This window comes from Pipistrellus hanaki (genome assembly GCF_964339955.1).
Source record: "Pipistrellus hanaki genome assembly, chromosome: 11".
In the NCBI taxonomy this organism is placed as follows: Eukaryota; Metazoa; Chordata; class Mammalia; order Chiroptera; family Vespertilionidae; genus Pipistrellus; species Pipistrellus hanaki.
This window is the reverse complement of record NC_140513.1, coordinates 27,151,697-27,166,901: the sequence shown is the minus strand read 5'-3', so window position 1 is coordinate 27,166,901 and position 15,205 is coordinate 27,151,697. Positions and strand designations below refer to the sequence as shown.

At 37.3% G+C, this 15,205-nt stretch overlaps 1 protein-coding gene across 13 annotated transcripts in view; it reads right to left on the bottom strand.

Annotated features, from left to right (window-relative positions):
• UBAP2 (ubiquitin associated protein 2) overlaps positions 1–15,205 on the bottom strand; it is a 73,216-nt gene that overhangs the window by 46,764 nt on the left and 11,247 nt on the right. For 12 of the 13 annotated variants that reach the window (XR_014796234.1, XM_084897959.1, XM_084897966.1 and 9 more), the window contains 3 exons: positions 10,263–10,402; positions 3,968–4,045; positions 2,002–2,112 (listed from right to left, as the gene is read on the bottom strand). Coding sequence is in view for 12 of the 13 variants with exons in the window: in XM_084897959.1 (XP_084754085.1) it covers positions 2,002–2,112; positions 3,968–4,045; positions 10,263–10,361 (288 nt within the window). In the remaining variant the exon portion in view is untranslated. The remainder of the gene's footprint in view (positions 1–2,001; positions 2,113–3,967; positions 4,046–10,262; positions 10,403–15,205) is intronic. The other variant, XM_084897962.1, reaches the window with a different exon arrangement.

Sequence of the window (15,205 nt, the reverse complement as noted above, 5' to 3'; positions counted from 1 at the left end):
GCTACCACTATGTGGTTTCTAAGTTCAAGAAGAAGACAAAAAGACATTCTTGATGTAACATTCAATCCAGAACACCTCCTTCGGATTCAGTCCCAGGGGAGAAGTTAAAACTCAATAAACCACAAAGAGAGAACTGGACGTTTTAGACTTAAAAATTCAGCCGAGACTGGTTTGGCTCAATGGATAGAGCGTCAGCTTGGGGACTGAAAGGACCCGGTTTGGTTCCGGTCAAGGGCGTGTACCTTGGTTGCGGGCATATCCCCAGCGGGGGGTGTGCAGGAGGCAGCTGATCGATGACTCTCTCTCATCGATGTTTCTAGCTCTCTATCTCTCTCCCTTCCTCTCTGTACAAAATCAATAAAATATATTAAAAAAGAAGAAGAAAAAAAAAGAAAAATTCACCCAACTACCACAGAAAAGAATGAAATCTGCTGGATGTAAAGGAAAAGCAGCAGAAAGTAGTATCCTGCCCTATCTCTACGAGAAAAAAGAAACAGGTGCTCTAATTAATAATTTAATATATTTCATTTGTGCAGTTATTTTTATAAAAAGGAAAGTCCGTTAGTTCATGTGGAAAATAACAGCCATTCTGCAGTGAATCCCTTAGCAATGAGGCAAACACATTCCCCATATTTAAAAAACAAAACAGTGAATACATGCCTGTTAGCAAACAAAAGCTATTCAACGTTTTATTTCATCACTTAACATTATATATTTTTCCAACAAACTGACATATTTAGTGGTTTATCTTGTGGACCAGTGTTATTTTGTATGGAATTTTACCCACAAATACTGCTTATGTTCAAATAGCGAAAGATTTTCCCAAGTACCTAATAACTACAAAATTCATTTTTCTTGTTTCAGATTAAAAAATATACTCATTTTACATTTCACCTTGTCATGGCAGTTCATTTTTATACAACCTGACTCTAATGCAGCCTATCCCTAAAACTGAGAGCATGATTAAACCTGAATACTGACAAGAAGCCACTTTTCCTCCCCTTTTAATCCTTAACCAAGACATGTTTTTGTTTTGAGAGAGAAAGAGAGAAAGAGATAGATAGATAGATAGATAGATAGATAGATAGATAGATAGATAGATAGAAAGAAAGAAAAGAAAAAAAAAATCAATTGGCTGCCTTCTGTACATGCCCTGACCAGGGATCAGGGACTGAGCCCACAGTCTCAGTATATGCCCTGACCAGGAATCAATCCAGTAACCCTTCGGTGCACAGGATGATGCTCAACCAACTGAGCCACTCTGGCTGGGTAAGGAAAGCACTTTTTGATGGGTCATCTTTGTACCTCTTTTTCAATAAGTCATTATCTGTTTTAATCTACTCAGAAGAGATTTCCTCAACTTAAAAATACAAATGAAATATTGTGCAATCTCTCCACATAAGAATCAAAAGATTAGTGCTGGCAGCTGCCTGGTGTGGCTTTAGTTGAAGCCTTCCTAAAAGTGTGTCTGCACATTCCTCAAACTTTCTAAGCTAAAAAACACACAGGAAAAAAAAAAAAATTTTTTTAAACTTTTCTCCTTTTATATATCTGTCGAACTGTCATGAAAAATGTGTCTGTAGAATATTCACACATAAATAGATATACCAGCAAATCCTGGTTTTCTGTTAGTCTAGAGATATAAGGAGTAGTAAGAAGTGACGACTGAGATGAAGAAACATGAGCAGTGGAGCCAAGAGAAGTTTTTTCAGGTGGTGAAAATATCCACAGGCCCAGAGAATTTTGGAAACTGTGTAAGGCTGGAGTAGATGACCAAGTTCTCATTCGAGTCTTCAGATTCTACGACTTCATGAAGAAACCATATATAACAAAAACAGTCATTTCAGGTTAGTATTCTTTCTGGAACTTAAAACTAATATGGAATGGCACCCATAATTCCCTCCATCCCCACCCCCATATAAGGTGAAGTTTAAAATGAAATATGGGGTTGGAAACAAATCGTAGCACTGCAAATCAATGAATAATACCTAATAATCTTACCGTGTCTGAATTCCCTTCCAGCAATATATTGATAGCTTTGTTCACATCTCCATTACAGTCATGTAGGGCAACTATGCATTCATCCTGATTTTTTCCTGTCACTTCCATAAGCTGTTGAAATTATAAAAACATGGTTAGGGAGATCCCAAAAATGGTGCTTGATATTTTAAGATTCTTCTCCATAAAGACAGAACTTATGCAGTACTTCTACACTCTCAGCTTTTACCTGTTTTGTTTGTGGCCACCAAACGTCTTTTCACTAATATTAGTCAAACTACAAATCAACCCTCCTTCAAGATGAGCAATAACAGATTATTAATCAGCAGCATACACATGTATATCAACATCCTTAGAATACTCTGGATCAGTTATTGTCTACTCAAACTTGGTCCATAGCCAGCATTCCTAAAATTCTAAACTACACAAATATTAAGATGGACTTTATGTTTCCCAAAGACCACATATATGTTAACATTTGTTAACTGATCATTGAAACACCTTCATTTTGCCTAATCTGATTGCTCTTTGTGATGAAAATATTAAGTAGCTTAATTTCTCTTGCTATACAGAATGCACCAAAGGAATTTCTTCAATTATGTCAAACATAGCAATCTGTGGAATCTGCTTGACAATATAGTATGTGTAGGAGTGAGTTTTGTGATCACGGCAGAATTCCCTGAGAGAACTTAGATATTATAACTTATATATGTTATAATCCAAGTGGTAATAGCTTATGTAGGGAAATTTGTCCATGTGCAAAACAGTTGGACTGGATATTCTTTTTTTTTAATATATTTTATTATTTTTAAAAAAATATATTTTATTGATTTTTTTACAAAGAGAAAGGGAGAGAAAGAGCTAGAAACGTCGATGAGAGAAAAACATCTACCAGCTGCCTCTTGCACACCCCCTACCGGGGATGTGCCCGCAGCCAAGGTACATGCCCTTGACCGGAATCGAACCTGGGACCCTTCAGTCAGCAGGCCGACATTCTATCCACTGAGTCAAACCAGTCAAGGCCACATCAATGTTTTTCTCTCTCTCTCTCTCTTTCCTTCTCTCCTCCTCTCTTCTCTTCACTCTCTCTAAAACAATGGAAAAAGTATCCTTGGGTAATTATTAAAAAAAAAAAACTTTTAAAAGTACTCCAGTGATTGGATCAGTAAGAGACAGAACTAAAGTTAGCACTTAAAACTCTGAACTCCTGAACCAGTGCTCTTGCTTGTATATCTGCTATGCTATTCAGATAAAATATAATTTGTAATATGTCTTAAACTGTATATAAATATCATTCCAGAGAATGAAGCCTATCATTTTTAATAATTCTTTTTGTGGCCATCCAAAAATATCATTAGTCTGACAAAAGAAACTATAAGAAAGAACAAAGAGTTTACATAGTAAAGGGCTAAGGAGTTCACTGTGGGATGTTCACTCCAAGGAGCAATGACTGGTAGAGCACCGACATATGAACCAGGAGGTCATGGTTATATTCCCAGTCAGGGCATATGCCCAGGTTGAGGCTCGATCCCTAGTAGGGGGCATCCAGGAGGCAGCTGATCAATGATTCTCTCTCATTATTGACGTTTCTATCTCTCTCCCCCTCCCTTCCTCTCTGAAATCAATAAAAATATACTTAAAAAATAAAATTAAGCCGAAACCGGTTTGGCTCAGCAGTAGAGCGTCTGCCTGCGGACTGAGGGGTCCCGGGTTCGATTCCGGTCAAGGGCATGTACGTTGGTTGCGGGCACATCCCCGGTAGGGGGTGTGCAAGAGGCAGCTGGTCGATGTTTCTCTCTCATCGACGTTTCTAGCTCTCTATCCCTCTCTCCTCCTCTCTGTAAAAACTCAATAAAATATATTTTTAAAAAAATAAATTAAATTAAAAAATAAAATTAAAATCTCTAGTAAAATTTTCTTTTTAAAACATTAACAAAAACATTAACAACATCCTTTGCCAGAAACATACCTGTTTAACTTTAGCTTCAAATTCTAAATCATTTTTATCAAAGATGACCTGAGCGAGACGCATCTGTTCAGCTGTTACCTGGAAAGTACCAAAAAAAAATGTTAAGATTTGAGTACAAAAATATGTTAAATGCCAAACTCTGCTGCAAAACGAATAAAAACTCTCTAGCACTCCAGCAACTACGGTAATAGAAAACATACACAACCCATACCCATAAGGTAAATTAAGTTATCAAATTAAATAATGTAAAGGTCCTATTTACTTAGCCAAATGACCTAAAGTTCTTACTCATCTTCATTGACTCATTTGAATTTTCTTCCCCCTGGAGAGATGGGAGTAGCCAGCATAAGAGAAAGTGGAAGAACAAGGAACAGTGAAAACAACTGCCAGGACACTAGAACCAGGCTTGCTATCAACAAAAAAGCTCCGCTGTCAACTCTAAAAAGGTATCATGGTCAGTTTTTAAAAGGCTAGATTTATCTAAGTAAAAGTTACTATTTTTAATTGCAATAAAAAATGATTTTAAGAAAAAAAATTAAAAAGAAACTTTCAAACATAAAATTAGTCACCTCTGCAGAAAACTCTTTTCCAGCTGATTTTTAAACTCAAAATCCTTTTTAAAAAATTCAAGTTACTGCCTAAACCGGTTTGGCTCAGTGGATAGAGCATCTGCTTGGGGTCTGAAGGGCCCCGGGTTCGATTCCGGTTAAGGGCATGTACCTTGGTTGCGGGCATATCCCCAGTAGGGGGTGTGCAAGAGGCAGCTAATCGATGACTCTCTCTCATCGATGTTTCTACAATAGCTCTCTATCTCTCTCCCTTCCTCTCTGTACAAAATCAATAAAATATATTTTAAAAAAAAAATTCAAGTTACTTAATTACATATTGTGGTTTCATTTTATGGTGTTTTTGACAGATAATAAATTAAAAGGTATGGAAAAAGTTATACTCTCTTGTGCAGTGAGTTAATAATAATATACCGATTTGGTTTATTAGCTTTGACAAAAGTACTATGGTTATGACAACAGGGAAACTAGGTGAGGGCTATATAGGAACTCTCTCTTCTATTTTTGCAACTTTCTGATAAATCTAAAATGACTCCAAAACAGATTTTAAAAAAAAAAAAAAAAAGTTACCCTTGTTAGCTAAAATTTATACTAACTCCCAAAATACATGTTTAAAAAGTTAAACAGTTCAAATTACTGAATGATCCTCACAAGAACTAATAATGGACAACTTTTTTTCTCTACTTTAAGTACATATATATTTCAAATAACCCCTAGTCTTTATACAAGATCCAGCTAGCTTTGGCCTATTCCCTCCAATCTAATGGCCAATCCTTTCATTCCTACATATGCCTGCCTATTGTCACCTCAGTTGAACCACTACAGTGCTATACCATTCCAACCAGAAAAATGTTTGTATAGAAACTCTGCGTCTTCTCACATAGCCAATTTAACCTCAGTACTACCCAGTGTATGTTTATAGGGCCTTACATATACTTTCACTATACCTACCTGCACATTAGACCAGTGGTCGCCAGCCTTTTGGACCTCATGGACCACCTGTTGGTGATCACTGCATTAGACAATCATTTCCCTAACCCATAACCAACTGAGAAGTCCCAGTGCTGCAGGCAAAAGGACCAATGACATGAAATAACTGAAAAGGGAAAAATCAAAGGAGATGAGCTCCGAAAACATGGCACTTTCTCATGATACATTTGGGTTGTAGGTGATTGGAAACATTTTATGAATGAAAATAAATCATTGGTGTCCCTAAAGCTGAAAGCCTACATGATTAATTTGTATCCATTGTCCCTATTAACAATATCTTGCACTCTGAGTGTCAAGTCTAAATACTGTCTCTTACTCATATTCATTCAGCCCTACTCCATTCCAAGCACACTAATACTCATTGTTTCAAACAAATTTCCTTAAATTACAAAGTTTTCACATACCCCACAAGAAAATTACTGTGACCCATGATGTAACCATCTAGTACCAAAAATATTTATTTGGCATATACTTGTTTTTCTGATAAAAACAAAAACAAAATATAAACACATTACTTTGTAGAAAAACACACAATTTATTGTGAATATCTATTAGCATAATGTTTATTGGCTACCTGGATAGGTCTTGCATTTTACTAATTTTTTATTATTACCTAAAAAGTATAGAGATCAAATTTATACCTAATTTGTATATATAGCCACGATATATGAATGTATATGTTTCAAAGGGAGATATACTATATACTATAAACACAATAAAGATCCAATTTATACCTAATTTGTATATACATTCATAATATATGGGTATATAGGGTGTCCCCCAAAAATATATACACACACTTTGAATAATTATAAAGGCAGTGTTTATTAAAATATATTTCATTTCAAAGTTGACACTATTTCACCCACACAAGTCATTCACTATTCATTACCATATGTAAGGTAAATACCAATTACTTAATTTATTCAGACTTAGTTTTTTTTTGTTTTGTTTTGTTTTGTTTTGTTTTTAAATATATTTTATTGATTTTGTACAGAGAGGAAGGGAGATAGTTAGAAACATCGATGAGAGAGAGCCGCCTCTTGCACACCCCCTACTGGGGATATGCCCGCAACCAAGGTACATGCCCTTGACCGGAATCGAACCCGGGACCTTTCAGTCCCCAAGCCGACGCTCTATCCATTGAGCCAAACCGGTCTCGGCCAGACTTAGTTTTTTAAGCTTAAGTACTATGACTCAAATATGCTTTGTATTTTAATTCAATGATATCATCTGTTTTATTCTTGAAAGGGTTCAGACCATCTAGAAATAACTTCTGAAAACACAGCTGATGCACTTAATAGCTGTTTAACAAGTACAGTTTTGCAATACTAGCATAGAATATTAATGAAATATAAAGTATTTTCATTAGGCCTTTAAATATTTTTACCTTTGCCAATTACCCTAGTCAAGAAGAAAATTAGCTCTTTCCTCCCGCCGCCCAAGACACCAAAAGGAAAGAAGGCTAGGGAGAAGGTGTTTGCAGGTCTCTGCTGTCGTGGAGAAGCAGGCCAAGGAAGTGGTAAATCCCGTTTGAGGAAAGGCCCAAGAATTAACCCAAAAGACACCTCATCCATTTTGTCAAATGCCCCCCCTACATTCAGTTGTAGCGGCAAACGGCCATTTTTTATAAGCATCTAAAAGTACCTCCTGCCATTAACCAGTTCACCTGGGCCTTGGGAGGGCCAAACAGCAACTCTAGTGCTAAAGCTGACCCACAAGTACAGAATCAGAGACAAAGCAAGAAAAGAGATTGTTAGCCCAGGCTGAGAAAAAGCTGTCAGGGAAAGGAGATTTCCCCACCAAGGAGCCTCCTGTCCTTTGGGAGGAGTAACACTGTGACCACCCTGGTGAGAACAAGAAGGCACAGCTGATCAACAATTGCACATGATGTGCATCCTGCCTGCCCTGTGCTGTTAAGATGTGGGTTCCCTACTCCACTATCAAGGGGAAGGCCAAGCTAGGACGTCTAGGCCACAGGAAGACCTGCACCACCGTCACCTTCACACAGAAGACACAGGCGCTCTGGCTAAGCTGGTGGAGGCTATCCAGACCAATTACAACAGATATGATGAGATCCGCTCCCAGTGCGGATGCAACATCCTGGGTCCCATTGCTAAGCAGGAAAAGGCCAAGGCTAAAAAGCTGACCACCAAGCTGGGCTAAGTGTACATTGTTGAGTTTTCTGAACATAAAAGTAATAAAAATTACCCTTTAGTCAGGAAAAAAAAGAAAATTAAGCATGAGATAAACAAACATAGAGTATGATAAAAAAAAATAAAAAAAAAAAATTGCCAGGCTGAGCCCAAACAACTGAGAAGAGGTCTGTATAGCTTGTGAAATCAAGAGGAATAAGCAGAATCAACTGGTAATTCAAAGTTAAAACATTAGTGCACCTTCTCCTACAAGCATCAGTGACATTAACAAAACTGTCAAGTTGAAAAATTCTTGCCAAGAAAAGCAGCATTACTAATATCTTCCTCTGGATCTCTCTTCCATTCACTTGGCTTATACTGAGCTAACCTACTTTTATAATAAAGTGTTGATAGGTTTTATAGTATGTTAGGTCTTATAAGGCAATATAATTCTTAACAACCATTTTGTAAGCTTCCCCGCCACAGAAGAACAAAGACCGGGAAGACTTGTTGAGCAATGAAATGCCGGACACTAGGAATCAACCATAGAAGGAACTAAAAATGCCAAGAAGCACCCAATCGCACATTCCCAGTCCTGTTGACCCAACCCCACTGCCTAAACCCATCAACCAAGACCCCACAACTCACCGACTACAAATCCTTCCCACCAGTGCTACATACAAAGAAGAGTCTCCGTCTCCGAGGGGCTGCTAATTGACCCAATACTCCTTAGCTCAGTGCTGTATAGCCCTTCCCTTTGGATATCCCTATCCCCTTTTCTTTAAATAAATTAATTTTTCTTTATTCACCATCTGAGATTCCTATTTAGCCTGCCCACACACCATCAACTTTAACCTTCCATAGTACACTAAAATGTTTTTTGTTGGACGTCACCCAGAAAATTTGGAAAATATAATAAAGCTGGATTAAGTCATCCTTATACCCATCACCCAAAGATAAATATCATTAACATAGTCTACTAGTATTTACAGGTAAAGAAGCACCACATCCGCAACTTATTCTTAAGAGGTTTAGAGGAAAAGGAGCAGGTAATTCCTCCTTTGTACGAGGGAGAAAAAGATAACTGTTAACATCTGGAGATCTAAAAAGATATTTAGGAATAATGTGTACAACTCAAAATCTTTTTCTAACTCTCAAAGCATGATTTTACTAGTAAAAATCTGAGGTTCATCTCTTACCCTTTGCAACAGCATGGATGGACCTGGAGATTATCATGCTAAGTGAAATAAGCCAGTCAGAGAAAGACAAATATTACATGATCTCATTATAGGTGGAATGTAATAAACAAAACAAACTAATGAAAAAAATAGGTCCAGAGGCATGATGCATGAAACAGACTGACAGATCTCAGAAGGAAGAGGTATGTGGGATGGTAGGGGAGGTAACAGGAAGAAATCAACCAAAGAACTTATACGAATATATGCACAGCCCATGGTCAGAGACAATAGTGTGGTGAAGGCTTGGGGTGGGTTGAGGCCTGGGTGGAGGGAGACAAAAGGAGGGAAATGAGGGACATCTGTAATACTGTCAACAATAAAAAATAAATTTAAAAAAAAAAACAAAAAACTGAGGTTCAAAGATACTTCAGTATAAACTAACTAGTAAAGTGGCAGACCAAGGGCCCAAACTCAGGTTTATTTAGATTCAGGAGAGCTCATGGATTTCTCTCTTACAACCTGCTACCTAGATAGGTTCTCAGAATTCCTCTATGGACATTTAGAATTGGGCAATAAACATCTTACAAAAAAAGCCTCCCCAATAAGGTTTTTCCTTAGGATATATTTCCCAGCATGGGATTAATAAATAAATGAACACGCACAAATTTATTACTATATAATACTATTTTGAGAAATTCTCACAAGTAGTTTTATAAAAAGAAAAATTAGTTATCTAAGGGCCTAGAAATCCTTCCCACAACTCAGCTGGCAGTTTTTCTTCTAATCAGAGAAAATGAGTCATCCCCAAAGAGCCCCCGGAAAAACTTTTAGTGACAATCATTGGGAAGAAGGGAGTCCTCCCTCCTCCAGTCTAGAGAATCTGATTCTCTGGAAATCAGCCCAAGGAATTTACTTGAGTGGGAAACAGACATTTTACATTTCCAACACATTTCATTTGACCCTCCTTGAAAAGACAAGCATTTAATCCTTACTGATTTGATAAACAAATAAAATTTGTCTCATTATTTCTTTCATTATTAGCAGGGTTGCACCTATAATTGTTCATAACTTTTATTTCATCTTTGATAAGAGGCTATTCATGCTCCGGCTGCTGTGGTTCAGCTGGTTGAAGTGTCATCCCAAGGGTCACAGGTTCGATTCCCAGTTAAGGGCACTACTCAAGTTGTGGGTTTGATCCTTGGTCACGATGCATATGAGACAACCAATCAATGTTTCTGTCTCTCTTATTTCTATTTCTCCTCTCTCTTTCTCCCTCTCCCTCTCTCTAAAATCAACCGAGTCACCCAGCTAGGGCATACTATCTGCTTTTTAAAAATGAGATTTAAAATCCTGATGTTTCCTACAAAGAAGAACATTAAAGCACAGGTGCTCCCTTAATTTCCACAAGACTTCCACAAAAACTTACCTGTACTACTTGTTTCTGTAGTTGTGTTGTCTGAGTCGCTGAAATCTGTGTTTTTTCCCTAGCACCGCGGGAACGGTCACTGCTCACCGAAGTCATCATATACAGTATATACAAAATAACGTGTTTACAAAATAGAAAATCTGCAAGAAAACAGGCATGGTGAGCAAAACTTGCAAATCATAGTAAACAGCAAGAATAAAACACAAGGCAAGGAGTAAGCATGAGATAGATCAAAGGTTCTCTAGAACAGTGTTTTTCAACCTTTTTTGGGCAAAGGCACACTTGTTTCATGAAAAAAATCACGAGGCACACCACCATTAGAAAATGTTAAAAAATTTAACTCTGTGCCTATATTGACTATATATAAAGTAATTCTCTTGACTAGGAATCAAATAAACACAAAGAAAGTATTTTATAATTACTTTATTATGAAATATTAAGTAAACAAAATAGTGAAAAATTATAAAATTCTTGTCTTGTCTGCACCTACGGCACACCAGGCAACATCTGAAACAGCGGTTGAAAAACGCTGCTCTAGAATACAAATTCTCAAGAAAACAACCAGTTAGGATTTTAGATTTTCCTGGCAGCACTTAAGCCAATTTACTAATGCAATCTAAAGTCTAAGGTTTACAAGTACAACAATTCTAAACAAAAATCTCAAATACCATGAATTTTATTCAGCAATTATTTTACCACTATACTGCATGTAGTTTCTACTACATGTAGTTTTATGTGCTCTTCCCATTTGCAGTTGGTATTTGAACACAAAAAACTGCATCTGGCCAAAATTTTACTTGGCAATAATCCAATTCAAAATGTGATATACAGGAACAAGACATACCAAATGGCAAATGCCTCTTATAAACAACAAATCTTGTATAAAACTAAGTGAAAAACTGCCATTCTCAGAAGCATTATCCCAATACACCGATTTGGCTTCCCAGCATCGATCGACAGTTTGGCACAAATAAACTCACAAAAATTCTCAAAAAAACAAGTCTTCAAAGGAGATAAAACAATAGTGCATCTATTTTTACTTTATTTATTCAACAAATATTTACTAAATACCTACTTATCAAGCATGTAAAAAATATAATATGCCACCAAAACATGATTATAATAATGAAATGCCACTTCACTCCCATTAGGATGGCTAATAAAAAATCATTTTGACAAGAATGCAGAGAAATTAAGAACTCTTAAATATGGCTGTTAAGAATGTACAATATAGTAACTACAGAAAACAACAGGGAAGTTACTCAAAAAATAGAATTACTATATAGTCCAGTAATTCCACTTCCAGTAATACAAACGAGACAAATTGAAAGCAGAGTTCTTTATTATTATTATTGTTATTATTATTATTATTACTATTGACAGTACTAGAGATATCCCACCTTTCCCCATCCTTTCCCCCCTCCAACCAGCTGCTGCCCCAACCCAGGCCTTCTCCACACTATTGTCTGTGACCATGGGCTATGCATATACAGACAGTCCTCAGGTTAGTATGTCGTTTTGTGGTTACATCACCATCTTCCCTAGGGGGCCAGCAGTCGGATATTCCCTGAGGAGTCCCAGATTGGAGAGGGTGCAGGCCAAGCTGAGGGACACCCCTTCACCCCTCCCCCCATGCACGAATTTTGTACACCGGGCCACTAGTTAAATAAAACAAAATGAGAATTTCTTTTTACAGGAGTGCCATCTGGTGATGAAAATCTGCATGTACAGAAATAAACTTAAGCTAAGTTGAATGGATGCCAAGATTTTGGTTTTTTTTTAATTTAATTTGCTGGGGTGACATTGGTTAATAAAATTATACAGACTTCAAGTATACTTTTGAAACAAAAAAAAGTCAACCAAAAATCGGGGGCAAAAGACCAAAATTGCACAAAAATTACCTGCAGATCTTGACGGCAAAGTAAGTCTTTTCTTTGAAGTGGGGGGTAGTCTTATACAGCGAATATAGGCCTACACCTATGTTTTAACTGTAAAATTAGGGGTTGTCTTATACGCCAGAAAATACGGTATGTCATCTGTATATTGCATTGTGTGCCCAACCCCAAAGTAAAATAAGAGTGAGCTGAAATCGGTTTGGCTCAATGGATAGAGCGTCAGCCTGCAAACGGAAAGGTCCCAGATTCAATTCCAGTCAAGGGCATGTACCTGGGTTGAGGGCACATCCCCAGTGGGTGGTGTGCAGGAGGCAGCTGATCGATGTTTCTCTCTCATCGATATTTCTGACTCTCTATCCCTCTCCCTTCCTCTCTGTAAAAAATCAATAAAATATATATTTTAAAAAATAACAGTTTTCTGATTTACAAAAAAACTTTTAGTCTGAGTAGCCTTGCTACTCCAACCAAATATTTTTATGTAATGTGCCTGAATCCTCACTTGTCAATCAGAAGAACCATAAGCTCTTTTTTGTTTCAAACTACTAAAATTTTGCTAATTCGCTGCCTTAATAAAAAGACTTTATATTTCCATTCTAATCATCAATCCACATTTGAAAATGAATAATTCATAGTAATGGCCCCTGTTCCATGGCTGACCCAGGACAATTGCCTTGTGAAACATGAAAAGTACATTGCATACTTTAAATGTAATTATTATTTTGGGGGAATAATCATGTTTCTCTTTTAATTAAGGTTCACTCTGGGTTATATATTCATAAATTGTTATTACAAAAGGCCACTGACATAAATATTGAGAATGCAATCCTAAAGAAAAAAACATCTTAAATAATGATGATCTCAGAATATGCTTCTAAAGGATGCTTGCTGAACAAATTCAGGCTACCTTATTTTCTGTCAACATGGTTATCCACACTAACACTGAAATGTCAGAATAGCTTAATTCCTATTCATAAAAAAGTGTTAATGCTTAAGATATTTAGCAAAAAACTTCGAGTTTACAATGCAAGCATGTGAGGAAGGGCAGGGAGGTGCTTCAAATTTTCATATATTAATTCTATTTTATTTTTTCATTATAGTTTGATTTTTCAGGGAGGAAGGGAAGAGTAGGAGAAATACCAATGACAGAGAATCTGGACTGGCTGCCTCCTGCACACCCCACTACTGGGGATTGAGCCCACAGCCTGGATATGTGCCTCTGACCGGAATTAAACCTGGGACCCTTTAGTCCACAGGCTGACCCTCTATCCACTGAGCAAAACTGGCTAGGGCCATAAATTAATTTCACATAAAACTTCTAGAGACAGTGAATTCATAAATCAAGGTAAGAGCATAAGTTACCAAAATTATCAACATCCTTAAAAACTGTTGCCACCAATGAACTAGACTATAAAAATCAGTACCTTTAACTAACATACTGTCATATGGGAAAACTCTATGACTTCTTTTCTGGAAACAGAATTATATACAGTAAAAAGTAAGGCTTCTACAATAGCCACCCAGTTGCCAAACCATAGGAATTCAGTTTCCACTTGTTTTCCATCAGTCTCCATTCCCAAGAGTTCTGCTACCCTGGAACAGGTTCCAGCAGAATTCTTAGAATAGAAACAGATAAGAGCAAGAGATTCTAAAAATAATTCATTAGAATCTCAAACATACGTATCACAGGTTCTTGAGCTAAAGAAAGTACCAGGTTATTTCAACCTACCCAATCACATTTTAAAACCCATATTCATCTCACCTCATTCAAACTAAATTAATAAAATGTGACAGATTTTTTTTAATATATATTTTACAGAGAGGAAGAGAGAGGGATAGAGAGTTAGAAACATTGATCAGCTGCCTCTTGCACAAGGTACATGCCCTTCCTTGACCGGAATAGAACCTGGGACCCTTCAGTCCGCAGGCCGATGCTCTATCCACTGAGCCAAACCGGTTTTGGCCAGATTTTAACACAGGTAAGAACTGCTACTATATACATCTTTAGCCTCTTTTTTAATTTTAAGTTTATTTGAGCTAAATTGACAACATGCCAGGGGAGCAAGATTTCAAATGCTCTCATCTTTAACCTCTTTAAAAACAAAAATCAGCAAAAAAGTTATATAAAGCTTCCTATATTACTTAAAAGGGCAATAATGGCCTAAATTAGTTTTAAGTAATAAAACAGCTGAGTTTTCAAGTGATTCTCAGCCTTTTTCTGCAGAGAAAATTCACTTATTCATTCCTGCTGAGAACAGGATTTATTTAGATTAAGAACCTCAACTTGATTCTGGAGGCCCAAAGCAGCCAGCAAGAGGAAGTCTACCTCCCCAACCAGGAGAGAGTTAGGCAGCTAGAGCGTCAAGGAACTCTATCTAGTGTGAGATTCGATTCCATGCAGCTCAACTGCTTGTGCCTGCATGCCAGGAGCTGACCAAGCTGATACTTTTATTCTCCACAGCTGCTGAGAACAGGGTCAGGACTCAAGCAGCTGGTGGACAAGGTTGAATTCCCCTATGTCCAGGATTGGCTGCCAAGGAAACCACAATGTCATCTGCTATTCTGTGTATATAATCTGTCCATGAGAAAGATGAGTGCTCGTGAACTCCTAAACATTACAAACATCAAAAATTATTTGGTATATCCACATTTCTTTCAGGTTAACTCAAGTCAGGAAGGAAATTTAATTGCCTATGGTGGCTTCCAGACATCTGTCCACTTCAGCTCTGCTAATTTCTTGGCTCTAAACCCGGTCTCTATCCAAAAACCCTAGCTCAGCAGCTACCTTATGATTCTTTGACTTTTTATCCCTTGAAAAGTCTCCCATTATTCATGATCAGTCTTACCCCTTCTTCTAAAGTACTTTCTATAAAAAAAACAAAAACAAAAAAAACACTGCATCAATGTGATCCACTGGAAATGGCTGTGCCATGCTTTATAATTGAACATTAAAATTTACAAATTCAGCCGGGACCGGTTTGGCTCAATGGATAGAGCGTCGGCTTGGGGACGGAAGGGTCCCGGGTTCGATTCCGGTCAGGGGCATGTACC